The sequence below is a fragment of the Hyla sarda genome, chromosome 8 (assembly GCF_029499605.1).
Source record: "Hyla sarda isolate aHylSar1 chromosome 8, aHylSar1.hap1, whole genome shotgun sequence".
NCBI lineage: Eukaryota > Metazoa > Chordata > Amphibia > Anura > Hylidae > Hyla > Hyla sarda.
Window position 1 is genome coordinate 211195433 of NC_079196.1, and position 27300 is coordinate 211222732.

A 27300-nucleotide genomic window follows, 5' to 3' on the forward strand; every position below is an offset into this window, starting at 1 on the left:
AGTTTTTATATCTGACGTCTCAGTGTATATTTATATTATCCTGAGCAATAATAGAATTCATGGTAATGATCCGATTATATAAAATGTTAATGAAAGTCTCAGATCGTGACACAATGCGCTTCTCAAATAGTGCCAGCAGGGTGCGCTCCACCTATGGTGCCAAATGAGTGCACCCCGCAAATAGTACCATCAGAGTGTGCCCAAACTATAGTGCCGACAAAGTGTGCTCCATAAATAGTACCAGCAGAGTGTGCCCAAACTATAGTGCTGACAAAGTGTGCTCCATAAATAGTACCAGCAGAGTGTGCCCAAACTATAGTGCCGACAAAGTGTGCTCCTTAAATAGTACCAGCAGAGTGTGCTCAAACTATAGTGCCGACAAAGTGTTCTCCATAAATAGTACCAGCAGAGTGTGCCCAAACTATAGTGCCGACAAAGTGTGCTCCATAAATAGTACCAGCAGAGTGTGCCCAAACTATAGTGCCGAGAGAATGTGCCCCATAAATAGTACCAGCAGAGTGCGCCCAAACTATAGTGCCAACAGTGTGTGCTCCATAAATAGTACCAGCAGAGTGTACCCAAACTATAGTGCCAACAAAGTGTGCTCCATAAATAGTACCAGCAGAATGTGCCCAAACAATAGTGCCGACAACGTGTGCTTCATAAATAGTACCAGCAGAGTGTGCCCAAACTATAGTGCAGACAGAGTGTGCTCCATAAATAGTACCAGCAGAGTGTGCCCAAACTATAGTGCTGACAAAGTGTGCTCCATAAATAGTACCAGCAGAGTGTGCCCAAACTATAGTACCGACAGTGTGCTCCATAAATAGTACCAGCAGAGTGTGCACAAACTATAGTACCGACAAAGTGTGCTCCATAAATAGTACCAGCAGAGTGTGCCCAAACTATAGTACCGACAGTGTGCTCCATAAATAGTACCAGCAGAGTGTGCACAAACTATAGTACCGACAAAGTGTGCTCCATAAATAGTACCAGCAGAGTGTGCCCAAACTATAGTGCCGACAACGTGTGCTCCATAAATAGTACCAGCAGAGTGTGCCCAAACTATAGTACCGACAACGTGTGCTTCATAAATAGTACCAGCAGGGTACACGCTTCCTACAGTGCCAACGCTATGTGCTCTGCAAATAGTACCAGCGGAGTGTGCCCAATGAGTACCAGCGGAGTGCACTCCACCTATAGTGCCAAAAGAGTGTGGTCCACAAAGAGTACCAGCTTCTTTATCTGGGCAGAAATTACCCAATAATCTTTGGTAATGTAGTGGATTTTAATGTAAATTTCTTTTGATGGACTACCTCTCTGTAGAGATTGATGTAATAGAGAGCAGTGCTGCAGGGTAAAGCATGGAGAAGAAACGTGTACAAGCCTTTATGTCTCCTATTAAACACTGATCACCTACTGTCTACATATACACAGGTCCGGAGCCGCCAGCACAAAACAACTCTCTAGAAGAATTCACAACTAACAGTAAGTCATCGTCTTCCTAATGTAACATAATAAGAATGTAGAATGTTATATACAGGTACAAATCCTATATAAGCTTCCACCGATGTTACATTTTTCTATCCTCTAGGTGGCACTATTGTATTTTCCTTTTTTTCTTTAAGCATGTATTGTACTTTACACATTAATATGTTTATATTATACATAGTTGTCGGCCCCCACAGTACATACAGGTCTATTACAATAAGAGTTTTTATATCTGACGTCTCAGTGAATATTTATATTATCCTGAGCAATAATAGATTTCATGGTAATGATCCGATTATATAAAATGTTAATGAAAGTCTCAGATCGTGACACAATGCGCTTCTCAAATAGTGCCAGCAGGGTGCGCTCCACCTATGGTGCCAAATGAGTGCACCCCGCAAATAGTACCATCAGAGTGTGCCCAAACTATAGTGCCGACAAAGTGTGCTCCATAAATAGTACCAGCAGAGTGTGCCCAAACTATAGTGCTGACAAAGTGTGCTCCATAAATAGTACCAGCAGAGTGTGCCCAAACTATAGTGCCGACAAAGTGTGCTCCTTAAATAGTACCAGCAGAGTGTGCTCAAACTATAGTGCCGACAAAGTGTTCTCCATAAATAGTACCAGCAGAGTGTGCCCAAACTATAGTGCCGACAAAGTGTGCTCCATAAATAGTACCAGCAGAGTGTGCCCAAACTATAGTGCCGACAAAGTGTGCCCCATAAATAGTACCAGCAGAGTGTGCCCAAACTATACTGCCAACAGAGTGTGCCCCATAAATAGTACCAGCAGAGTGTGCCCAAACTATAGTGCCGACAAAGTGTGCCCCATAAATAGTACCAGCAGAGTGTGCCCAAACTATAGTGCTGACAAAGTGTGCTCCATAAATAGTACCAGCAGAGTGTGCCCAAACTATAGTGCCGACAAAGTGTGCCCCATAAATAGTACCAGCAGAGTGTGCCCAAACTATAGTACCGACAGTGTGCTCCATAAATAGTACCAGCAGTGTGCCCAAACTATAGTGCCGACAGAGTGTGCCCCATAAATAATACCAGCAGAGTGTGCCCAAACTATAGTACCGACAGTGTGCTCCATAAATAGTACCAGCAGAGTGTGCCCAAACTATAATGCCGACAAAGTGTGCTCCATAAATAGTACCAGCAGAGTGTGCCCAAACTATAGTGCCGACAAAGTGTGCTCCATAAATAGTACCAGCAGAGTGTGCCCAAACTATAGTGCCGACAGAGTGTACTCCATAAATAGTACCAGCAGGGTACACGCTTCCTACAGTGCCAACGCTATGTGCTCTGCAAATAGTACCAGCGGAGTGTGCCCAATGAGTACCAGCGGAGTGCACTCCACCTATAGTGCCAAAAGAGTGTGGTCCACAAAGAGTACCAGCTTCTTTATCTGGGCAGAAATTACCCAATAATCTTTGGTAATGTAGTGGATTTTAATGTAAATTACTTTTGATGGACTACCTCTCTGTAGAGATTGATGTAATAGAGAGCAGTGCTGCAGGGTAAAGCATGGAGAAGAAACGTGTACAAGCCTTTATGTCTCCTATTAAACACTGATCACCTACTGTCTACATATACACAGGTCCGGAGCCGCCAGCACAAAACAACTCTATAGAAGAATTCACAACTAACAGTAAGTCATCGTCTTCCTAATGTAACATAATAAGAATGTAGAATGTTATATACAGGTACAAATCCTATATAAGCTTCCACCGATGTTACATTTTTCTATCCTCTAGGTGGCACTATTGTATTTTCCTTTTTTTCTTTAAGCATGTATTGTACTTTACACATTAATATGTTTATATTATACATAGTTGTCGGCCCCCACAGTACATACAGGTCTATTACAATAAGAGTTTTTATATCTGACGTCTCAGTGTATATTTATATTATTCTGAGCAATAATAGAATTCATGGTAATGATCCGATTATATAAAATGTTAATGAAAGTCTCAGATCGTGACACAATGCGCTTCTCAAATAGTGCCAGCAGGGTGCGCTCCACCTATGGTTCCAAATGAGGGCACCCCGCAAATAGTACCAGCAGAGTGCCCAAACTATAGTGCCGACAGAGTGTGCTCCATAAATAGTACCAGCAGAGTGTGCCCAAACTATAGTGCCGACAAAGTGTTCTCCATAAATAGTACCAGCAGAGTGTGCCCAAACTATAATGCCGACAAAGTGTGCTCCATAAATAGTACCAGCAGAGTGTGCCCAAACTATACTGCCAACAGAGTGTTCCCCATAAATAGTATTAGCAGAGTGTGCCCAAACTATAGTGCCGACAGAGTGTGCTTCATAAATATTACCAGCAGAGTGTGCCCAAACTATAGTGCAGACAGAGTGTGCTTCATAAATAGTACCAGCAGAGTGTGCCAAAACTATAGTGCCGACAAAGTGTGCTCCATAAATAGTACCAGCAGAGTTTGCCCAAACTATAGTGCCGACAGAGTGTGCTCCGTAAATAGTGCCAGCAGAGTGTGCCCAAACTATAGTACCGACAAAGTGTGCTCCATAAATAGTACCAGCAGAGTGTGCCCAAACTATAATGCCGACAAAGTGTGCTCCATAAATATTACCAGCAGAGTGTGCCCAAACTATAGTGCAGACAGAGTGTGCTTCATAAATAGTACCAGCAGAGTGTGCCAAAACTATAGTGCCGACAAAGTGTGCTCCATAAATAGTACCAGCAGAGTTTGCCCAAACTATAGTGCCGACAGAGTGTGCTCCGTAAATAGTGCCAGCAGAGTGTGCCCAAACTATAGTACCGACAAAGTGTGCTCCATAAATAGTACCAGCAGAGTGTGCCCAAACTATAGTGCCGACAAAGTGTGCTCCATAAATAGTACCAGCAGAGTGTGCCCAAACTATAGTACCGACAAAGTGTACTCCATAAATAGTACCAGCAGAGTTTGCTCCACCTATAGTGCCAACAGTATGCTTCATAAATAGTACCAGCAGGGCGCGCTCCACCTATAGTGCCAACAAAGTCTGCACCAGAAATAGTATCAGCAGGGTACACTCCACCTACAGAGCCAACATAGTGTGCTCCGCAAATTCTACCAGAAAAGTGTGCCCAACATATAGTGCCAACAAAGTGTGCTCCACAAATAGTACCAGCAGAGTGCGCTCCATAAATATTACCAGCAGAGTGCGCTCCACAAATAGTACCAGCAGAGTGCGCTCCATAAATATTACCAGCAGAGTGCGCTCCATAAATATTACCAGCAGAGTGCGCTCCATAAATATTACCAGCAGAGTGCACTCCATAAATATTACTGACAAACACAAGATAGAGGGCACTGCTGAAAAGAGGGATTGACACCTATGCCCAGCTGTATAACAGCATATAATAAGGAGCCTAACGAATTGTCACTGTGGCCACGCGGAGTCCTGGTGCCCTTTAGTCCGGGGGTGCTGAGGACAAAGAAATCCAAAGTCACTCAACAATATACAAATGAAGATAAACAGGTATCCGCACTCACCGTGAGGAAACAGCAAACCGACTCTCCTGGACTCTAGGAGATACCAGGCATCAGGCTGGTAGCAGGGCGCTCAGAGTGGAGGCGACTGCCGGCAAAGTTTCGCGCAGGACACGCTTCTTCCGGCCTCGTATAAATAGTACCAGCAGAGTGCGCTCCACAAATAGTACCAGCAGAGTGCGCTCCATAAATAGTACCAGCAGAGTGCACCCCACAAATAGTGCCAGCAGAGTGCGCTCCACAAATAGTACCAGCAGAGTGCGCTCCATAAATATTACCAGCAGAGTGCGCTCCACAAATAGTACCAGCAGAGTGCGCTCCATAAATATTACCAGCAGAGTGCGCTCCATAAATTTTACCAGCAGAGTGCGCTCCATAAATATTACCAGCAGAGTGCTCTCCATAAATATTACCAGCAGAGTGCGCTCCATAAATATTACCAGCAGAGTGCGCTCCACAAATATTACCAGCAGAGTGCGCTCCATAAATTTTACCAGCAGAGTGCGCTCCATAAATATTACCAGCAGAGTGCTCTCCATAAATATTACCAGCAGAGTGCGCTCCATAAATATTACCAGCAGAGTGCGCTCCATAAATATTACCAGCAGAGTGCGCTCCATAAATATTACCAGCAGAGTGCGCTCCATAAATATTACCAGCAGAGTGCGCTCCACAAATAGTACCAGCAGAGTGCGCTCCATAAATATTACCAGCAGAGTGCGCTCCATAAATATTACCAGCAGAGTGCGCTCCATAAATATTACCAGCAGAGTGCGCTCCATAAATATTAAAAGCAGAGTGCGCTCCACAAATAGTACCAGCAGAGTGCGCTCCATAAATATTACCAGCAGAGTGCGCTCCATAAATATTAAAAGCAGAGTGCGCTCCACAAATAGTACCAGCAGAGTGCGCTCCATAAATAGTACCAGCAGAGTGCGCTCCACAAATAGTACCAGCAGAGTGCGCTCCACAAATAGTACCAGCAGAGTGCGCTCCATAAATATTACCAGCAGAGTGCGCTCCATAAATATTACCAGCAGAGTGCGCTCCACAAATAGTACCAGCAGAGTGCGCTCCATAAATATTACCAGCAGAGTGCGCTCCACAAATAGTACCAGCAGAGTGCGCTCCATAAATATTACCAGCAGAGTGCGCTCCACAAAAAGTACCAGCAGAGTGCGCTCCATAAATAGTACCAGCAGAGTGCACTCCATAAATATTACCAGCAGAGTGCGCTCCATAAATATTACCAGCAGAGTGCGCTCCACAAATAGTACCAGCAGAGTGCGCTCCATAAATAGTACCAGCAGAGTGCGCTCCACAAATAGTACCAGCAGAGTGCGCTCCATAAATAGTACCAGCAGAGTGCGCTCCATAAATAGTACCAGCAGAGTGCGCTCCATAAATATTACCAGCAGAGTGCGCTCCATAAATATTACCAGCAGAGTGCGCTCCACAAATAGTACCAGCAGAGTGCGCTCCATAAATATTACCAGCAGAGTGCGCTCCACAAATAGTACCAGCAGAGTGCGCTCCATAAATATTACCAGCAGAGTGCGCTCCACCTATAATGCCAACAGAGTGCCCCTCCCGCCACTCATATATACATGTGGTGAGGGTGTGATGAGGGCAGATGTTATTACCCTAGGGGCAGATGGCATTAACCCCTTGTATTCGTGACACCAGGGCGTGGTTGACCTCTGCACCACCTGAGGTATGGCCGCTGAATCCTGGGCTAGGCATGGGGCAAATAATGACTCTGACGCAAGTTACGGAACAACGGTCGCTTTACTGAGGCAGACAGATGGAATAGTCTTTACAGCTCATTTAGGCCCAAGGAGATGACCAGTGACTTAGGAAACTTGCGGGCTCGCTGGGACTTGTAGTAGACTTGGCAGAATTATGCAGACCCACACTGAATTTACACAGACTTGGCTGACTTGACTAGGACTGATTAGACTTCACTCCTTGTGTACCTTACCAGGTCTGACCTCCACCTGTGGGGCACTGGATTGGTAGAAGCGTGGCTGCGTGGTCGGCCTTGGGTCTCCTCAGGACACCAGACACTCTCTCCAGGTCTTGTCTGTTCTGTTCCTCAGACTCGTCTCATCTAAGCTAGCTCCTCCCTTAGTTTATATAGGAGATCTTTTGGGGAGTCCTATAGGTCACCTCACATGTCACCTGGTCACTGACACCTTCTCTGGTTACAAGACTTAGCAACAACATTTAAAGGTATATGCATTATAAAGGCATTCTTATACATAACATGAAGCACTTGTTAACCATTTATGATACACAGATTAAAGGGGGACTCGGGGGACACTGCAATAGAGTTTGCCAGACAGGACAGCAGGGTACAGGGGTGTAACTCCTGTACTGGGCAACCACATACACAAGTAGACTGTCTGCCCTTTTTGGGAAATTTTGGGGCAAATGTAATGAATGCTCATTTTAATACAAGCTCAGACATTGATTGTCCCTAGTGAGGCCAAGTTACTACAGTCCGACACCGAGAGAGCGAGATCATTTCCGAAAAGTTAATATTTCGTTTTCTCCTTATAGATGCCCAGAGGAATCAGAGCTGGTTTGATAACATTTCTGAAGTCAACAATGGTAAGGCTGATTCTGGTATGACGGCCCAGCACTGTATTAGAGATGACGCTCCATTGTATTATTATTCCTCCACTGACCACCTTTTGTCACCCAGGGACCGTCATCGTTGGAAAATATTTAATCCGAAATCTGGACATCGCTTCTAGAATCGGCAGAAGTGACATCGTGACATTGACAAAAGTTGTTAGATGTCCGAATAATATCTGCTTGTGGCCCAAGTCTTCTGATGGATTTGTGTACATCCCTTACGCCATATCCAGTGGTTTCAGTAATTATTTTATTGCCTCTGTGTTGATAGATCTGCTGTGTACCCTTATAGTGCCACTTAGTGCAACATATTTCTCATACCATCACGGGGGAGTTGATAAAATGTACAGACACACGTGTGTAAAAATATATATATATATATATATATATATATATATATACTTCGCAGTAGAGCAGCACAACCACTATAATTATAGAGGCCCTCCAGTATACAAAGAACCAAAGAATCAGCAGCACTCCATTCCTTCAGATGAATCAGTGCATGACTTTATTTATCTTGTGTTATAAGCAGCTACGTTTCGGCTGTCTCACACAACCATCATCAAGCCAATAGGCTTGTGAGACAGCCGAAACGTAGCTGCTTGTAACACAAGATGAATAAAGTCATGCACTGATTCAGCTGAAGGAACGGAGTGCTGCTGATTCTTTGGTTCTTCATATACATATATTAATTATATATTCGGCTGTCTGGGAATGATGGGGGTTGTAGTTTAGCAACAGCTGGAGACTGTGTGTTTGAAGTTTAACAACATCTGGAGGCTTGATGCATTACAATAGGGTTGTCACAAAAAAAGTGCTTAAAGTGTACCCGTCAGATCCAACAATTTTTATTTTATTTTATATATCACTCAGTACCTAATCCTGATCATGTACATCTAATTTTTATGTGTCTAGCACCTTTATTTATTGTTTTATTACACTTTTAATTTAGCTCATTAGTCTGAATTCCTCTCAAAGGGAGGGGGCGTGGCCTCACTGTGCACGTCTCCGCCCCCTCCCTCAGTATGCTGTCTGCTCACATCTCCCCTAGCATTAGCAAAACTACAACTCCCAGCTTGTCCTCACTGACAGTAGCGGGACACAGGATGACAGTGGGAGGATTTTTCCTCCAGCTCTGAACCCTGCGCTCACACCTGTCAATCAAGGAAGTGTGTCCATGACATAGGTGATGATGCATGGACACAGCAGGACTAGTATGTGTCCAAGCAGGCAGGGGGGCAGTTGTTTGACTGGCTTTATCAGTATGAAATACTGAAAATTTTCTAATGAAAGCAATTGCAAACCCTATTGGTTATATTTGCTTTACAACACATCAAAAGTTTTTGTATCTGACAGTGCCCATTTAAGCATACATGCGACATTTCATGCGCCAAATGTAAGCAAAGAAAGAGCTCTAAATTCAATGAGACCCCCCCCCCCCCCCCTGTTTTTCTCAGGCTCCTATAGCAAAATCGTCATTTCATCCTCCATAAGTGACATTGAGGACGCCACCTGCATTCGCTTCAGACCGCAGACATCAGAGAAGGACTACATCAACTTTCAGCCTACTCAAGGGTAGGTACACACATAGATGGGTGACACGTTGTGCATATAGCATGTCCTGAGCCCAATAAATGGACATATTCATGGTTTATCAGGTATAATGTGAAGTTAAGAGGTGAGCGATTAATGACTGGGACATACTGCACTAATAGGGGGTTATGTACTAATCTTTTTACGGTTAAAGGGCGGTCTGCTATCAGTCTCTCAACAATAAGTCACAAGGTGTCCAGCTGTTAAGATTCCCATCATTTCCCCTACAGAGCCCCGACAGTTCCCACTGAAAGCAATGGGCTGATGATAAATTAGGGTCGGAAATGGGGGTCTCACGTCAATAACACATGTTTTACACACACACTGATTTCTCATATAACATGTGAAGGACTGGCCACTGGGAACCCAAGGGGGAGTTATGGAAGCCACTCTCCTGATGGGAGTCATAACTATTATTGGGGTCATCATTTCAGAAGACCTTAAGGTAGGCAGACAATGTCATAGAGCTGCAGGAAACTCTAGCAGAATGTTTGGGTGTATAGGGAGAGGTATTAGCAGTAGAGGGAAGTGCTCATTGGTGTTTAGGGAGAGTATTAGCAGTAGAGGGAAGTGCTGATGGGTGTATAGGGAGAGGTATTAGCAGTAGAGGGAAATGCTCATTGGTGTATTGGGAGAGGTATTAATAGTAGAGGGAAGTGCTCTTGGGTGTATAAGGAGAGGTATTAGCAGCAGAGGAAAGTGCTCATTGGTGTATAGGGAGAGGTATAAGCAGTAGAGGGAAGTGCTCATGGGTGTATAGGTAGAGGTATTAGCAGTAGAGGGAAATGCTCATTGGTGTATAGGGAGAGATATTAACAGTAGAGGGAAGGGCTCATGGGTGTATAAGGAGAGGTATTAGCAGCAGAGGGAAGTGCTCATGGATGTATAGGGAGAGGTATTAGCAGTAGAGAGAGAAGTGCTCATGGGTGTATAGGAACAGTTATTAGCAGTAAAGAGGGAAGTGCTCATGGGTGTATAAGGAGAGGTATTAGCAGTAGAAAGAGGGAAGTGTTCATGGGTGTATAGGGAGAGGTATTAGCAGTAGAAAGAGGGAAGTGCTCATGGGTGTATAGGGAGAGGTATTAGCAGTAGAAAGAAGGAAGTGCTCATGGGTTTATAGGGAGAGGTATTAGCAGCAGAGGAAAGCGCTCATGGGTGTATAGGGAGATGTATTAACAGTAGAGGGAAGGGCTCATGGGTGTATAGGGAGAGGTATTAGCAGTAGAGGGAAGTGATCATGGGTGTATAGGGAGAGGTATTAGCAGTAGAGAGGGAAGTGCTCATGGGTGTATAGGGAGAGGTATTAGCAGTAGAAAGAAGGAAGTGCTCATGGGTGTATAGGGAGAGGTATTAGCAGCAGTAGAGGAAAGTGCTCATATGTGTATAGGGAGAGTTATTAACAGTAGAGGGAAGTGCTCATGGGTGTATAGGAAGAGGTATTAGCAGTAGAGAAGAAAGTGCTCATGGGTGTTTAGGGAGAGGTATTAGTAGTAGAGAGGGATGCACTCATGCAGTAGCGGTAGCTGCAAATACAGTGAAGGAGTTTATGCATGCATGAGATAGGCATAAGTCTATCCTTCATATAAGATAGAGATAGGTATAAGGGTATCCTTCATATAAGATAGAGATAGGTATAAGGCTATCCTTCATATAAGATAGAGATAGGTATAAGGCTATCCTTCATATAAGATAGAGATAGGCATAAGGATATCCTTCATATAAGATAGAGATAGGTATAAGGCTATCCTTCATATTAGATAGATAGGTATAAGGCTATCCTTCATATAAGATAGAGATAGGCATAATACTATCCTTCATATAAGATAGAGATAGGTATAAGGCTATCCTTCATATAAGATAGAGATAAGTATAAGGCTATCCTTCATATTAGATAGAGATAAGTATAAGGCTATCCTTCATATAAGATAGGGATAGGCATAAGGATATCCTTCATATAAGATAGAGATAGGCATAAGGATATCCTTCATATAAGATAGAGATAGGTATAAGGCTATCCTTCATATTAGATAGAGATAGGTATAAGGCTATCCTTCATATAAGATAGAGATAGGCATAAGGATATCCTTCATATAAGATAGAGATAGGTATAAGGCTATCCTTCATATTAGATAGATAGGTATAAGGCTATCCTTCATATAAGATAGAGATAGGTATAAGGCTATCCTTCATATAAGATAGAGATAGGTATAAGGCTATCCTTCATATAAGATAGAGATAGGTATAAGGCTATCCTTCATATAAGATAGGGCCAGGGACTATTCGTAGTATTCACTATATTGGACTGACTAGATGAGCCAAATGGTTCTTATGTGTTGACACAGTCTATAGGGGAAATTAATCAAAAGTTAACCAGTTGCACTTAGTAACCAATCATATCACTTATTTAATTTTTTAAAAAGCCTCAGAAAATTAAAAGAAGAAATCTGAATGGTTGCTATGGGCAACTGCACCACTGATCCATGGAGGTTTTGATAAATCTCCCCCTATGTTTCTATTAGACTGCTAGTTGGGTTCACACGTGGTAATAAGGGTTAAGGGGTTGTCATCAGCCATACTGGATCAGCATAGACACCAGATGTAGGGAACCATCAATGTCCTGAAGAACGGTATATATCCAAATCAAATGCCATGGTTTGTACTAAGCATAGAATGGGAACCATGGCATGGTCGGTGTGTGTGCAGTATCATGCATGCACAATAGTGATGTGGAGTCGGAAGTGACTCTAGTACAGGTAAAGGACATCTGCAGCCATAATAACTTATCCCCTATCCACAGAAGTGTCTGATCGCAGGGGGTCGACAACTGGGACCTCCCACGATCTCCCGAACGGGACCCCCGCATTGCCGTGATATGCGTCGGCTAATGCACGTAGCATCGACTTCACTGAGGTTGACGGTATTCCCCCTCCCCATACAGCTCTATGGGAGAGACGGGGAGGCATGAACGCTGCATCCCCCCCTCTCCCATAGAACTACATGGAGGAGGCGTGGCCCCGTGCAGGAGATCGCGGGGGTCCCAGCATTCGGACCCCCGCGATCAAACACTTACGGTATCCCCTATGCTGCAGATTTCCTTTAAGGGCTCAGGCACTAAGAGGGTAGATTTATTTCTCCGGAGCGAAGAAGAGGGCCTCCCAGTGAAAATGGACAGCCCGGAACGACTAACCCTCCCCACCGGACGGTCCCTGCAGCATAGATGGCCCGGAACAGCTCACCCTTCCTTCCCACCGAGGGGAGGTGAGTAGAAAACTAAAGGGGGGGTCTGCATGATGATGAAGGCCGCAGTGGTCTTCAACCTGCGGACCTCCAGAGGTTTCAAAACTACAACTCCCAGCATGCCCGGACAGCCATCGGCTGTCCGGGCATGCTGGGAGTTGTAGTTTTGCAACCTCTGGAGGTCCGCAGATGATGAAGACCACTGATGAAGGGATTAACAGGCGGTGATGATGTATTTCCCACCCTAGGCTTATAGTCGAGTCAATAACTTTTCCTGGGTTTATGGGTTGAAATTAGGGGCCTCGGCTTATACTCGAGTATATACGGTATGTTCCATCCATATTTCTACGCTATTTTTGTCTTCTTCTGTTCGGCAGGTGTTGGTCTTCAATGGGTATCACTGGCGGTGCGCAGACCGTCTCTCTGGAACAACCCTCATGTTTGTGGTCAGGCATTGTCCTACATGAGGTTCTTCACGCTCTAGGTCTTAACCATGAACACGTGAGAACTGACCGGGACGGCTACGTACAAGTTCAGTGGAATAACATCCAGAGCAGTAAGTTCTTGCTACATCATTAGGGCGGCCATCAGAAATATCTGTACCCCCTCCCCCTTTCCAAACTACTATTTCAATTTGGGATCTGTACAGCAGAGCGCATCAAGTACACCATGACAGTCTTATAGATATGCATAGAGACCGTCATGGTGTCCGAACTTGGTGCGGTCGACTTTTTAAAGGGGTACTCCGCTGCCCCAGCGTTTGGAACATTTTGTTCCGAAAGCTTGGAGCGGGCGGCAGGGGGATGTGACATCACAGCCACGCCCCCTCGTGATGTCACATCACGCCCCCTCAATGGAAGTCTAGGCTTGTCTAGATGTGACATCACAAGGTGGCGTGGTCGTGACGTCACGACCCCCGCCACCCACATCCAGCGCTCTAAACGAACGCCAGGTACTGCACAGAGATCGTGTGGTACTGCACAGAGACCCAGCTGCGGGACCCCGGTGATCAGACATCTTATCCCCTATACTTTGGATAGGGGATAAGATGTCTAGGGGCGGAGTACCCCTTTAACCCCTTAAGGACTCAGCCCATTTTGTCCTTAAGGACTCAGACAATTAAATTTTTACGTTTTTCATTTTTTCATCCTCGCCTTCTAAAAATCATAACTCTTTTATATTTTCATCCACAGACTAGTATGAGGGCTTGTTTTTTGCGCGACCAGTTGTCCTTTGTAATGACATCACTCATTATATCATAAAATGTATGGCGCAACCAAAAAACACTATTTTTGTGGGGAAATTAAAACGAAAAACGCAATTTTGCTAATTTTGGAAGGTTTCGTTTTCACGCCGTACAATTTATGGTAAAAATGACATGTGTTCTTTATTCTGAGGGTCAATACAATTAAAATGATACCCATTATTACGTACTTTTATATTATTGTTGCGCTTAAATAAAATCACAAACTTTTTAACAAAATTAGTACGTTTATAATCCCTTTATTTTGATGACCTCTAACTTTTTTATTTTTTCGTATAAGCGGCGGTATGTGGGCTCATTTTTTGCGCCATGATCTGTACTTTTTTTTGATACCACATTTGCATATAAAAAACTTTTGATACATTTTTTATAATTTTTTTTTTAATAAAATGTATTAAAAAAGTAGGAATTTTGGACTTTTATTTTTTTTTCCGTTCACGCCGTTCCCCGTACGGGATCATTAACATTTTATTTTAATAGTTCGGACATTTACACACGCGACGATACAAAATATGTCTATAAAAAAAGTTTTTTACGCTTTTTGAGGGTAAAATAGGAAAAAACGGACGTTTTACTTTTTATTGGGGGAGGGGATTTTTCACTTTTTTTTTACTTTTACTTTTACATTTTTTTACATTTTTTTTTACACTTGAATAGTCCCCATAGGGGACCATTCATAGCAATATCATGATTGCTAATACTGATCTGTTCTATGTATAGGACATAGAACAGATCAGTGTTATCGGTCATCTTCTGCTCTGGTCTGCTCGATCACAGACCAGAGCAGGAGACGCCGGGAGCCGCACGGAGGGAGGTGAGGGGACCTCCGTGCGGCGTTATGAATGATCGGATCCCCGCAGCAGCGCTGCGGGCGATCCGATCGTTCATTTAAATCGCGCACTGCCGCAGATGCCGGGATCTGTATTGATCCCGGCACCTGAGGGGTTAATGGCGGACGCCCGCGAGATCGCGGGCGTCGGCCATTGCCGGCGGGTCCCTGGCTGCGATCAGCAGCCGGGATCAGCCGCGCATGACACGGGCATCGCTCCGATGCCCGCGGTTATGCACAGGACGTAAATGTACGTCCTGGTGCTTTAAGTACCACCTCACCAGGACGTACATTTACGTCCTGCATCCTTAAGGGGTTAAGGAAAGTAGAGCAGAAACGAAGGGGCACAGCGCTCAGCCGGGTGCTTCTGTCCCTTTGTTGTAGTGATCTCTATTGATCGTGGGCGAGATGGATTAAAGTTAAGGTTCACCTAATTTTACAGCTGTAACTATAAGGCTAAGTTTCCACTTGTTTTTTTCTCTGGCAGTTTTTGGATATCTACCACTGCAGTTTTTGAGCCAAAGTCAGAAGTGGATCCATAAGGGAGGAGAAGTGTAATTCCTTCCTTTATATGTCCTATTCCTTTTGAATACACTTCTGGCTTTGGCTCAAAAACTGCAGTGGCAGATATCCAAAAACTGCCAGAAAAAATACCAAGTGTAAACTTAGCCTTATGCCCATAAAATGAATCTCTGTGAGCACAAGCAGGGTTTTACTATTGAGATATTGGGCCATTTCTTGAGCTGTAAAGCAGCTTTTTTAGAGTTGCTCAAAAAACAGAACATAACCTTATAGAGAAAATGGTCCAAAAACTGTGTGCACATAGCCTCATAGAGAAAATGGTCTGAAAACAGTGTAAGCATAGCCTTATAGAGAATATGACCTAAAAATGGTGTGAACATAGCCTCATAGAGAAAATGGTCCATAAATGGTGTGAACATAGCCTCATAGAGAAAATGGTCCATAAATGGTGTGAACATAGCCTTATAAAGAAAATGGTCCATAAATGGTGTGAACATAGCCTCATAGAGAAAATAGTATAAAAACCGTGTAAGCATAGCCTTATAGAGATAATTACCTAAAAGCGGTGTGAACATAGCCTCATAGAGAAAATGGTCCATAAACAGTGTGAACATAGCCTATAGAGAAGTCCAGCACTTTGTTCTGGTGTATTAAAATTAAATTTTATTGCAGATCCATAATGCAAGACACTATTGCTATCAAATACTAGCAGTTCTACAGTAAAGCTGTGAATTCACACCATTTTTGAGCCATTTTCTCTATAAGGCTATGTTCACACCCTTTTTTTGGCCATGTTCTCTATGAGGATATGTCTGCACAATTTTTGGACCATTTTCTCTATAATGTATGTTTACATTGTTTGGGCCATTTTCCATATGAGGCCATGTTCCCACCATCTTGGGGCCATTTTCTCTATGAGGCCATGCTCACACGATCTTGGGGCCATTTTCTCTATGAGGCCATGTTCCCACCGTCTTGGGGCCATTTTCTCTATGAGGCCATGTTTCCACCGTTTTGGGGCCATTTTCTCTATGAGGCCATGTTCCCACCATCTTGGGGCCATTTTCTCTATGAGGCCATGTTCCCACCGTCTTGGGGCCATTTTCTCTATCAGGCCATGTTCCCACCATCTTGGGGCCATTTTCTCTATGAGGCCATGTTCCCACCATCTTGGGGCCATTTTCTCTATGAGGCCATGTTCCCACCGTCTTGGGGCCATTTTCTCTATGAGGCCATGTTCACACCATCTTGGGGCCATTTTCTCTGAGGCCATGTTCCCACCATCTTGGGGCCATTTTCTCTATGAGGCCATGTTCCCACCATCTTGGGGCCATTTTCTCTATGAGACCATGTTCCCACCGTCTTGGGGCCATTTTCTCTATGAGGCCATGTTCCCACCATCTTGGGGCCATTTTCTCTATGAGGCCATGTTCCCACTGTCTTGGGGCCATTTTCTCTATGAGGCCATGTTCACACCATCTTGGGGCCATTTTCTCTGAGGCCATGTTCCCACCATCTTGGGGCCATTTTCTCTATCAGGCCATGTTCACACTATCTTGGGGCCATTTTCTCTATCAGGCCATGTTCCCACCGTCTTGGGGCCATTTTCTCTGAGGCCATGTTCCCACCATCTTGGGGCCATTTTCTCTATCAGGCCATGTTCCCACCGTCTTTGGGACATTTTCTCTATGAGGCCATGTTCACACCGTCTTGGGGCTATTTTCTCTATGAGGCCATGTTCACACCGTCTTGGGGCCATTTTCTCTATGAGGCCATGTTCACATGGTCTTGGGGCCATTTTCTCTATGAGGCCATGTTCACACCATCTTGAGGCCATTTTCCCTATGAGGCCATGTTCCCACCATCTTGAGGCCATTTCTCTCTATGAGGCCATGTTCACACCATCTTGGGGCCATTTTCTCTATGAGGCCATGTTCCCACCGTCTTGGGGCTATTTTCTCTATGAGGCCATGTTCCCACCATCTTGGGGCCATTTTTCTCTATGGGCCATGTTCACACCATCTTGGGGCCATTTTCTCTATGAGGCCATGTTCCCACCGTCTTGGGGCCATTTTCTCTATGATGCCATGTTCCCACCGTCTTGGGGCCATTTTCTCTATGAGGCCATGTTCACACCATCTTGGGGCCATTTTCACTATGAGGCCATGTTCGTGCCATTTTTGAGGCCATTTCTCTATGAGGCCATGTTCACACCATTATTGGGCCTTCTTTGGGCTGAATAATTGCTGAATTGATCCTGCGGTCATTCACCTCATCGCTGTCGCTGATTACACCAGTAACATGGGGGGAGATTTATCAAAACCTGTCCAGAGGGATAAGTTGCTGCGTTGCCCATAGCAACCAATCAGATCGCTCCTTTCATTTTTAACAAGACCTCTGCAAAATGAATGAAGCGATCTGATTGGTTGCTATGGGCAACTCAGCAACTTTTCCTCTGGACAGGTTTTGATAAATCTCCCCCCTTGATTTTTTTTAGCCGCACAAGAATTGTGATCAGTCGACATACAATCGTTTTCTAATTGGTGGGCCCTGCTGCCTTGCCTTGTTTTGTTTTTTTTGCCAAGTAATAGTGTCCAGTAGGCGGGTGGCAAAGCCATCAATAGAGGACCGCTTTGTATGGGTAGTTTGGCCTGGGCCCCGTGCAGTACGTGCAGTTATGTAACCGAACTATCTCATTGCAGGTGCGAAGTCTAATTTTGACATATCTGACACCTATAACGAAAAACTTACTGCTTATGACTATTACTCCATCATGCACTACACCAAGTGAGTATATATTTAATTTGTGTTACTGTACTTATGGTTTACTACCATTACTGCCAAGTGTAAAGCTGCATATGCTCATTCTCAGTTTCTCCAGACTTCTCCATAGACCAGTGTTTCCCAACCAGGGTGCCTCCAGCTGTTGCAAAACTGCAACTCCCAGCATGCCCGGACAGCCAAAGGCTGTCCGGGCATGCTGGGAGTTGCAGTTTTGCAACAGCTGGAGGCACCCTGGTTGGGAAACACTGCCATAGACAGTATGGAGTCTGGCCACCCTCACACGCATTAAAGGGGTAGTCCAGTGCTGAAAAACGTATCCCCTATCCTAAGGATAGGGGCATAAGTTTCAGATCGTGGGGGGTCCAACAGCAGGGGTCCCCCGCGATCTCCTGTACGGGGCCCCGGCTCGCTGGCCAGATAGTGGGTGTCGACCATTGCACGAAGCGGCGGCGGATACGCCCCCTCAATACATCGCTATGGCGGAGTCAGAGATTGCCGAAGGCAGCGCTTCGGCTCTGCCATAGAGTTGTATTGAGGGGGCGTGTCAGTCGCCACTTCGTGCGGTGGTCAACACGCCCCTTCCCCCGTACAGGAGATCGCGGGGGGGGGGGGGGGGCCCAGCGGTCGGATCCCCTGCGATCTGAAACGTATCCCCTATCCTTAGGCTAGGGGCTAAGTTTTTCAGCACTGGATATCTCCTTTAAATAGTCTGGTGTCCAGTCGGGTCACCAGACCTGAAGTAAGGCTTGGGCTTGTAGTCATAATACGGATATAAAAATATATCCGTAATATGTACGTGTGAAATCAAGTAAAAGGGGTCATACTGCGACCCACAAATGACCTTAACCTGACAGTCCTAAAAAAATCTATATCTGCTGGATTTTTTTTTTGTCACTGTTGTATCGCGGTCATGGCCACTTGTGGGTCACAGAACGACCCCATTTACGTACCTTAGGCACGATGCAGCGTGATCCACATAGTGCAACACAGCGATGTTTGGTTGTGTGACCCTTGTCTCCCTTAACATTGTTGTATTACCCCAGCCTTAAAGGGGTACTCCGGGGAACTGAACTCATCCCCTATTTACGGGATAGGGGAAAAGTGTCGGACCGCTGGGCCCCCTCGCGATCTCATGTACAGGGCCCAGCTACTTACCGGGCTCCACCTACCTGGGCGAGCGTGAGTAATGGCCCGCTCAGCCAATCACCCTCTGAGACAGGACATTGCTGTGGTTGGCTGAGCAGGCCATCATTTTTGCTGGTCCAGGAAGGTGGGGGCCCCATACAGGAGATCGCAAGGGGGCCCAGTGGTTGGAGCCCCCCACAATCAGAAACTTATTCCCTATCCTGTAGATAAGTACCTAAAATTAGAGACTGTTAATCTTGAGTATATGTGCTCCTAAATTGGTAAGGAATAGGATTATGTTATAAAATAAATACATGTATGTATGTGTATATATATATATATATATATATATATATATATATATATATACATATATATATATATATATATATATATATATATATATATATTATACTGATGCTGAGTCAGTGGGGGATCAGAGCATCTGTCCATGTCAGGAACTGTCCAGAGATTGAGCAAATCCCAATAGCAAACCTCTCCTGCTCTGGACAGTTCCTGACATGGACAGAGGTGTCAGCAGAGAGCACTGTGGTCAGACTGGAAAGAACCACACAACTTCCTCTGCAGCATACAGCAGCTGATAAGTACTGCAAGGATTAAGATTTTTTTAATAGAAGTAATTTACAAATCTGTATAACTTTCTGGCACCAGCTGATTTGAAATCATTTTTATTCCACCAGAGTACCCCTTAAGTAAGTTATAGAAAACTGCGGATCACTTACATATTCTTTTTCTCCTCCAGTACGGCGTTCTCCTCTAATGGTCAGCCGACCCTCATCCCTATACCCGACAATACTATCCAGTTAGGAAAGTATTTCTCCATGAGCGAATTGGATGTCTTGAAAATAAACACGCTATACAAATGCAGTAAGTATTCAGCCATTTCTGTCATTTCATTGGGGTTCTGTAAGTAGATGTCGAGCAGTCCTCTTAACCGGAGGTAGTTGGGGGTTCCTCATGTTACATTCTGATATGTCAACCCCCCCAAAAAAAAATGAAATTGCATGATAAATAAATAGCATAGCGACCCCGATAACATTCCTTTTTACAGTATCTAGATACACCCGTCCATTCTTGAGATATGGGGGTTTATAGTTTGTCACGCAATCAGTCAGATGGGCGGGAACTTAATTTTAATAATGGGAGTGACTATCAGATTATGGGCGGGATTATACAGTCGGGGAGGGGGGGGGGTGTATTAGGCAGACGCACCTCAGTGCACAACATTCACACCCCCTGACTGTATAATCCCGCCCATCACCTGATAGTCACTCCCATTATTAAGATTAAGTTCATTCCCATCTGACTGAATTGCTGAATTGTCAGACAAATTATAAACCCTCATATCTGGGTGTATAAAAAAAACTGTAAAAAGGTGTGATCAGGGCACCCTAAAATAGTTATTGACAGTTTCTGGTCTAAAATTTTTATGGTTGGCCACAGGTCCTCTTTAAGGTGGAATTCTACTTTGAAGGGGTACTCCGCCGAAAAACATATTATCCCCTATCCAAAGGATAGGGGATAAGATGTCTGATTGCGGGGGTCCAAGCTTCCGTGTTCTGGAAGCCGCCACTGCAGGCCCAGAGATGGCGGGGGTCCCCAGTGGTGGCTTCCGGAACACGGAAGCTTGAAGCTCCCGCATTTGTGATGTGACGCCACGCCCCCTCCATTCATGTCTATGGGAGGAGGCGTGACGGCTACGTAGTAGCCGTCACGCCTCCTCCCATAGACATGAATGGAGGGGACATGGCGGCTGTAGTCGCCAGTCATCTGGCACTGAGCGGAGTTTACTCTGTGCGCGAATGACCGGAGTGCCACGCTGAAGATCGTGGACTGGGGACCCCCGCGATCAGACATCTTATACCCTATCCTTTAGATAGGGGATAAGATGTTTTTCGGCGGAGTACTGCTTTAATTCCATACTTTTAGCAGATATCCACTCATTTCTAGTCTTTGAGTCGAAGGGGTTAGGTCTATCAAATCAACAAAACAAAAAATAATAAATGTAATTAAATGTAATTCACCAATTGGTCTTTTCTTTATTTATTTATATTTCCTAACAGATACTACAACTACCAAAACAACTCCAATCACCACGACTACCACTGCATCTACGACTAGAACCACAAGATCCACCACCACCACTACCATAAAACCAACCACAAGATCCACAACCACTACTACCACAAAACCGACCACAAGAACAACTACTACTACTACAACCACCACGACCAACACTATCCCTAATGGTAAGAAGAACATTCAGTTTTCTACTATAATAGTAAGGCTGCATTCCCACCTCGTTTTTTACACACGGGTGCCGGATCCGGCTGGGGGAGGGGAAAACCGGGCGCTCCCGTACCCCAGCCGGATCGGCCCGTGACTCCATTTACTTTAATGAGCCGACCGGAGTCAAACGGGGACTCCGGTCGGCTCAGTTTTGACCCGTATGCGGTTTTCTGACCGGACCTAAAACCGTAGTATTCTACGGTTTTAGGTCCGGTCCGAAACCGCATACGGGTCAAAACTGAGCCTACCGGAGTCACCGTTTGACTCTGGCCGGCTCATTAAAGTAAATGAAGTCACGGGCTGATCCGGCTGGGGTACGGGAGCGCCCGGTTTTCCCCTCCCCCAGCCGGCACCCGTGTGTAAAAAACGAGGTGTGAATGCAGCCTTACAAAATCCCCATTTACTTTCCAGGATGTATAAGGCATTAATAATGTTTTTACAGGTTGTGGAGGGAACTTGTCAGGACCTGAAGGTGTTATCACATCTCCGAATTATCCCAACAATTACCCTAATAACGCTTACTGTCACTGGAACATCACCACCAATACAAGGGTAAGGACCCAGCTTTATCTATCCTGATATGTCGTTGATTTTAAGAGCCGAGGAACGTGCGATCGAATCACCCAAAGTGCAAGAAAAAGTGCAAACGTGTTACACAAAAAAAAACCTGCACAGAGGATGCGGTCTATCGCAAGCCCTTCTCCGATAGGAGAGAGTCCCCCCCAACAAACCTTACCCTTCGCCTTCGGACCAAAAGGTACCTGCTAGGTTCCAGGTTCGATGTCCCTTTTCGCCGAAGCTACTAAGGGACCACAAATGCTCCCGGCATCCCCCTTGGCGTTAGCCAAGGTATCTGCCCGCAGAGCCGATAACGGTCGGTACCTTGCCCATACAGGAGTACCCGGGGTGTTTGCAGGGAGGTGCGGAACCTCATTGATGGTCACCCTTTAGCTATGCCCCCCCCCCCTCCCACCTATCTAAGTTATGGAACATCCATAGGAATGGATGGGACAGCGATGTTAACCCCAACCCGTTTCATTACATGGAGACAGTCTAATCCATTTTTTAACCATTTTATTACAGTTCAGAGTCACCTTCACAGACTTTGACATTGAGAGCGAGAGTTACAACTGTTTGTTTGACAAGTTGAGGATCTTCAATGGACGGGACTTCAATAATGTGTATCAGCTCAAGGATCTCTGCGGGCAGGATATCCCATCACCCATTACTTCCTTTGGAAACTCAATGCAGCTTGTCTTCATCTCTGACTCACATGTCGTACTGAAAGGATTTCGGGTGGTCTACAAACACATTTAGAGGATTGTTTTGTTTAACTGAAAGGTAGGTTCTACTGTAGTGAGGTGTATCAGAAAATGACCTATTGTTCAAAACAAGTTTTTATGCTAAACATATTTTTTAAGAATTTTTGGTGATGTTTTTTTCTAATTATTAATTTTACTTTCGGTATTATAAAATACGTTTCCATTCTCACCACTAAGCCCAAAGTCAAAATTAGATTATTGTCTGTGAAGGAGGAGGCTGATCGACAGTGGAAGTTGACACCAGTAGATAGAGAAGATAATAGATGAAGCTCACAGCTCAGCCTTCCCCTTCCTGTGGAATATTCTTTTCCAAGGTCATGAAGAACAGTAACCTTTCCCATTCATGTCAATTGGACAGCTCCTGTCTATTGTTGCCCATGTCCATGGGGCTTGCTGGAAACATGGCTTCTAATGCAGTTAAAAATAATGCCTTCATCCTGGTGCTGGTTCTTGCCACCACTGATCAGCATACTAATACTGGACTGGAGTAGGGCAATTTGACACTTGGGCTGTTCCTGTCCAGTTTCTTAGGAGGTTTATTTATAGAACAGTTTTCACTTTGTTCAGATGGGGGCTACCTGTTCTACTTACAGAAGCTCAAGGTAGGTTCCTGGGAAAGGAGAACTCAGCTCTTGTTTGCACGATCCTTTGTAGGAGAAAAGCACAACGGGACACTTGGGTTATTCCTGAAGATGACCCAAACCAACATGGTTCCTCTCTCACTATAAAGAAAAGCTCAAAGCAACTGGGATTAGAACAGCTCAGAACTTGTTTGCACCCTCCCTATTGGGAGAGAAGGGCAATATGACACTTGGGCCATTCGTCCCTTATTTATTGGCAGGGGCGTAGCTATAGAGGTAGCAGTCGCACCGGGGCTCTGGTGCCTAAGGGTGCCCCAAAGCACATCTTCCCCATAAGAGACCAGTATTATAATTGGCATATGGGGCCCAGTTGCAGATTTAGCATCAGGGCCCAGACGCTGCAAGTTACACCTCTGTTTATTGGGAATTATATGGATACAGATTGGGTTAACATTAACCCATCGGGAAGGCCCAAACCAACATGTTGCCAATCCTCCCTGGTTTATTAGGAACTACATCGATAGATGGGTTCACACTACACATGGGTATGGCCCAAACTAACATGGCGCCCCCTCCCCCCCATCAAGAGAAGCTCAAAGCAGCTTCCTGGTAGAGGAGGACTCAAGGCTTGCACTCTCTCATTAAGGTGCCCATATACCTTATACTATCTAAGGTGTATGGTGGCCTCCCTGTTCTTCCCCGACAGATGATGTCGGTGGAGAGAAGGGTCTGGCATGTAGGATTTTGGCCGCCCGACCCGTTTGTTCTTCGAGTAATAAACTTGTGCCAGAGCTGTCTGGTTGCGGATTATCAACTTTCTGCTGGGGTAGTTTAAGCAAGTAATATACAATGTATACACATCATTAACTTTCTGTAGTTTATTTTCTCGCAGTGTCGTCTATGGAAAGAGAACATCTACAGAACATTGTAACATTCGTACAAGACTCAGGCCCCTCTCCTAAGAGACCAGACTCCATTCTGCTCCTGTTCATTTAAGGCACTTGTCTCATGTTCTACATGTTCTTTTGTCTATTGTATCCTTCATGTAACTCTTGTTTTTTATACATATAAATAAATGATATCTTATGTTCTATATCACTTATTATGCATTGTGTTTTACTTTGAATTCATAGTTTTAGTATTGCCATCCCATGTGGCACAGAGGCCTAGGGGTCCCCCTACAGCTGGCCATACACATAAGGGTATGTTCATGTCACCATTTGCCTCGCCATTGCATAGATATTCTCCCATGATGCTTATGTATAAGTTCATGGAGAGGCACGGGGCCCTTAGACTTTAAAGGGGTATTCCGGGCAAAAACATTTTATCCCCTATCCAAAGGATAGGGGATAAGATGTCTGATCGCGGGGGACCCGCTGCTGAGACCCCCACGATCTCTCTGCAGCACCCGCATTCTATGCGGGGACTGTGTCTCTAGTTTTGGAAATCTGCGGGTTTCCTGGTCTGGGGACGTGAAGTCACGCCACGCCCCCTCCATTCATGTCTATGGGAGGGGGCGTGACAGCCGTCACGCCCCTTCCCATAGACATGAATGGAGGGGACGTGGCGTGACGTCCCCAGTTCCGGAAACCTGGAGGTTTCCGAAACTGGAGATTCAGCACCCGCATAGAATGCGAGTGCTACAGTGAGATCGTGGGGGGTCTCAGCAGCGGGTCCCCCGCGATCAGACACCTTATCCCTTATCCTTTGGCTAGGGGATAAAATATTTTTGCCCGGAATGCCCCTTTATTAACCCAAACATAGTCATCTATGTATGGGTCATCGAAGTTATATGCCTGTACATACGGACCCTATTTACTTTTGGGTCTGAAACAAAACTGGTCTACAGTCGTAAAAAGAAAAGAAATAGAAAAAACAGCAACCCCTAAAAATCAGCAACCCCGCTTACCGGATGGTCTTGTGCTTAGAGCACAGCAGCTGCTGTGGATCCTGTGCAGTGAAGAGGTGGCAGCTTCCACGTGGTCCCCGATGCTTCTCAGGGCAGCGGTAAATGATATCTTCAAATATTTGGACGGACCATGGAAAATGTGATCCAAAAAAAACGTGGATAATTTAGCGCCGTTCCTCGGAAAGAAATGGTAGAGTGTTCATGGTGCAAAAGCTCAAACATTTATTGATTGGTGCAACTTAAGTTTCGAACCCACTCGAGTTCTTCGTCAGGCACACGTATACATTAAAAGTGTAAGTGCTGTATTTTTAAAATCCAAATGTGTTTTAAAAATACCACACTTACACTTGTAATGTATACGTGGGCCTGACGAAGAACTCGAGTGGGTTCGAAACTTAAGTTGCACCAATCAATAAATGTTTGAGCTTTTGTACCATGAACGCTCTACCATTTCCATGGTCCGCCCAAATATTTGAAGATACAGTCGTAAAAAGACCCAGTAGTCACTGACTACATTTGAGACATTAAAATCTATAGGGCCTGTGCCTCTCCGTGCACAGAAATGTTGGCACCCCATTAAGACAGGTTAAAGGAGTACTGTGGTGCAGTACAAGTTATCCCCTATCCAAAGGACAACGGATTGTCTGATCATTGGGGGGTCTGAGTGTGATCTCCTGCACTGCCCCCCAGCTCTCGGCACAAAGCAGTGGCCAACACGTACGGGGGTCGACACGCTCTGTTCCTTGGGAGATACTGGGTACAGTACAGGAGATCGCAGGGGGGAGGTCAGTGGTTGGACCCCCCTCCGCGATCACACACTTATCCCTTATACTTTGGATAAACAGTACTCCATTAAATGGGCATTGTCAGATACAATAACTTTTCAAATGTTATAAAGCATGCAAAAACAATATGTTTTGCAATTGCTTTCATCAGAAAATTTTCAGTATTTCATACTGAAAAAGCCAGTCAAAAACGGTGGCCATTAGGGGTCCCCCTGCCTCCTGGGACACATACCAGTCCTGCAGTGTCTAATGGTCATCGACTCGTCATGGACACCATGAGTGATTGGCAGGGCTGCAGGTAGGTCCAGAGCTGCTGTGCTTGCTCCCTGCCCTCTGTAAGTCAGAGCAGAGTGGAGGGAGGGGGAGGAGTCATCACAGTGAGGAGAAGAGAGGGACACGCCCCCTGGCCTCTGCATGGACAGAAACCTCACTGAGCAATTATGGCAAGTAAATAAAGGTAATTCTGAGAGAAATATAGGTTGTAGACACATACAAATTAGATGTATATGATCAGGGTGAGGTACTGAGCAACATATAAAAGGTTTTTTTGAGGGGGGGGAAGGATCTGACAGATACTCTTTAAGGGATTACCCATGCAATGGATAGGCAAATAGTGATCATACCCTAAAACATCTCTCGGCCAAACACTCCTTCAGCCAACAGATCTCTCTCCCGATCCTTCCATACACATGCATGCTCAACGTGTTCAGTGACTGGAAGATTGTGCCCTCAGCTGTTGCAAAACTACAATTCCTAGCATGCCCGGACAGCCAACGGCTGTCCGGGCATGCTTGGAGTTGTAGTTTTGCTACAGCTGCAGGCACAGTGGTTGGGAATCACTGCATTAAATATATGTGTATATATAGATATGGAAATATATCAAATTATTCAGCTCATTTTATACCTAGTTAGGTTAGAAAAATGAAACGGCGATGGACTTTTATTTTTTATTTCTGGAAATTCAATACATGTATTCTGCTGAACAAACGAAAAAACACCTTTATTGTATAACAAGGGAACATGAGTGGAAAAAAGAAAGCCAAAGCAATACACAAAATTCGAATACTCGAAATTCGCTGGTGACTTACTAGACCAAAATCAGTTCTGAAATGGACATATCCATAGCTCTATGGGTAAAAACACACGATCAGGTGGCATTGCGGTCTGTAATTGCGTTGCGTCTGTTTCCAATGGTAAGAAATTGAAGAATTTCATTGCAGCATTGGAAACAGCAGCACAACCTGTAGGGGGGGCTGCTCTTTATAAGGAAAGTCCCCCCTGACTACACACAGGGGTGGGGGTGGGGGGGGGGGGGTTGTGTAGTCAGGGGGCAAGCCATTATTATTTCCCCTTTCCCTTCCCTGTCTGGTGCCCCCCCCTGTGCTGGTGGGTCTTGGGACGTT

At 45.0% G+C, this 27300-nt stretch overlaps 1 protein-coding gene across 8 annotated transcripts in view; it reads left to right on the forward strand.

Annotated features, from left to right (window-relative positions):
* Window positions 1-27300, forward strand: part of LOC130284659 (low choriolytic enzyme-like) — a 91370-nt gene that overhangs the window by 61792 nt on the left and 2278 nt on the right. For 3 of the 8 annotated variants that reach the window (XM_056535220.1, XM_056535221.1, XM_056535223.1), the window contains 11 exons: window positions 3094-3144; window positions 7559-7609; window positions 7704-7877; window positions 9094-9211; window positions 12844-13022; window positions 17784-17868; window positions 19754-19878; window positions 21075-21260; window positions 21743-21852; window positions 22384-22641; window positions 24096-24251. In XM_056535220.1, coding sequence (XP_056391195.1) covers window positions 3094-3144; window positions 7559-7609; window positions 7704-7877; window positions 9094-9211; window positions 12844-13022; window positions 17784-17868; window positions 19754-19878; window positions 21075-21260; window positions 21743-21852; window positions 22384-22617 — 1313 coding nt within the window. In that variant the 3' untranslated portion in view covers window positions 22618-22641; window positions 24096-24251. Of the gene's footprint in view, window positions 1-1437; window positions 1489-3093; window positions 3145-7558; window positions 7610-7703; window positions 7878-9093; window positions 9212-12843; window positions 13023-17783; window positions 17869-19753; window positions 19879-21074; window positions 21261-21742; window positions 21853-22383; window positions 22642-24095; window positions 24285-27300 lie in introns of those variants that run through there. The other 5 variants (XM_056535225.1, XM_056535224.1, XM_056535222.1 and 2 more) reach the window with 4 other exon arrangements.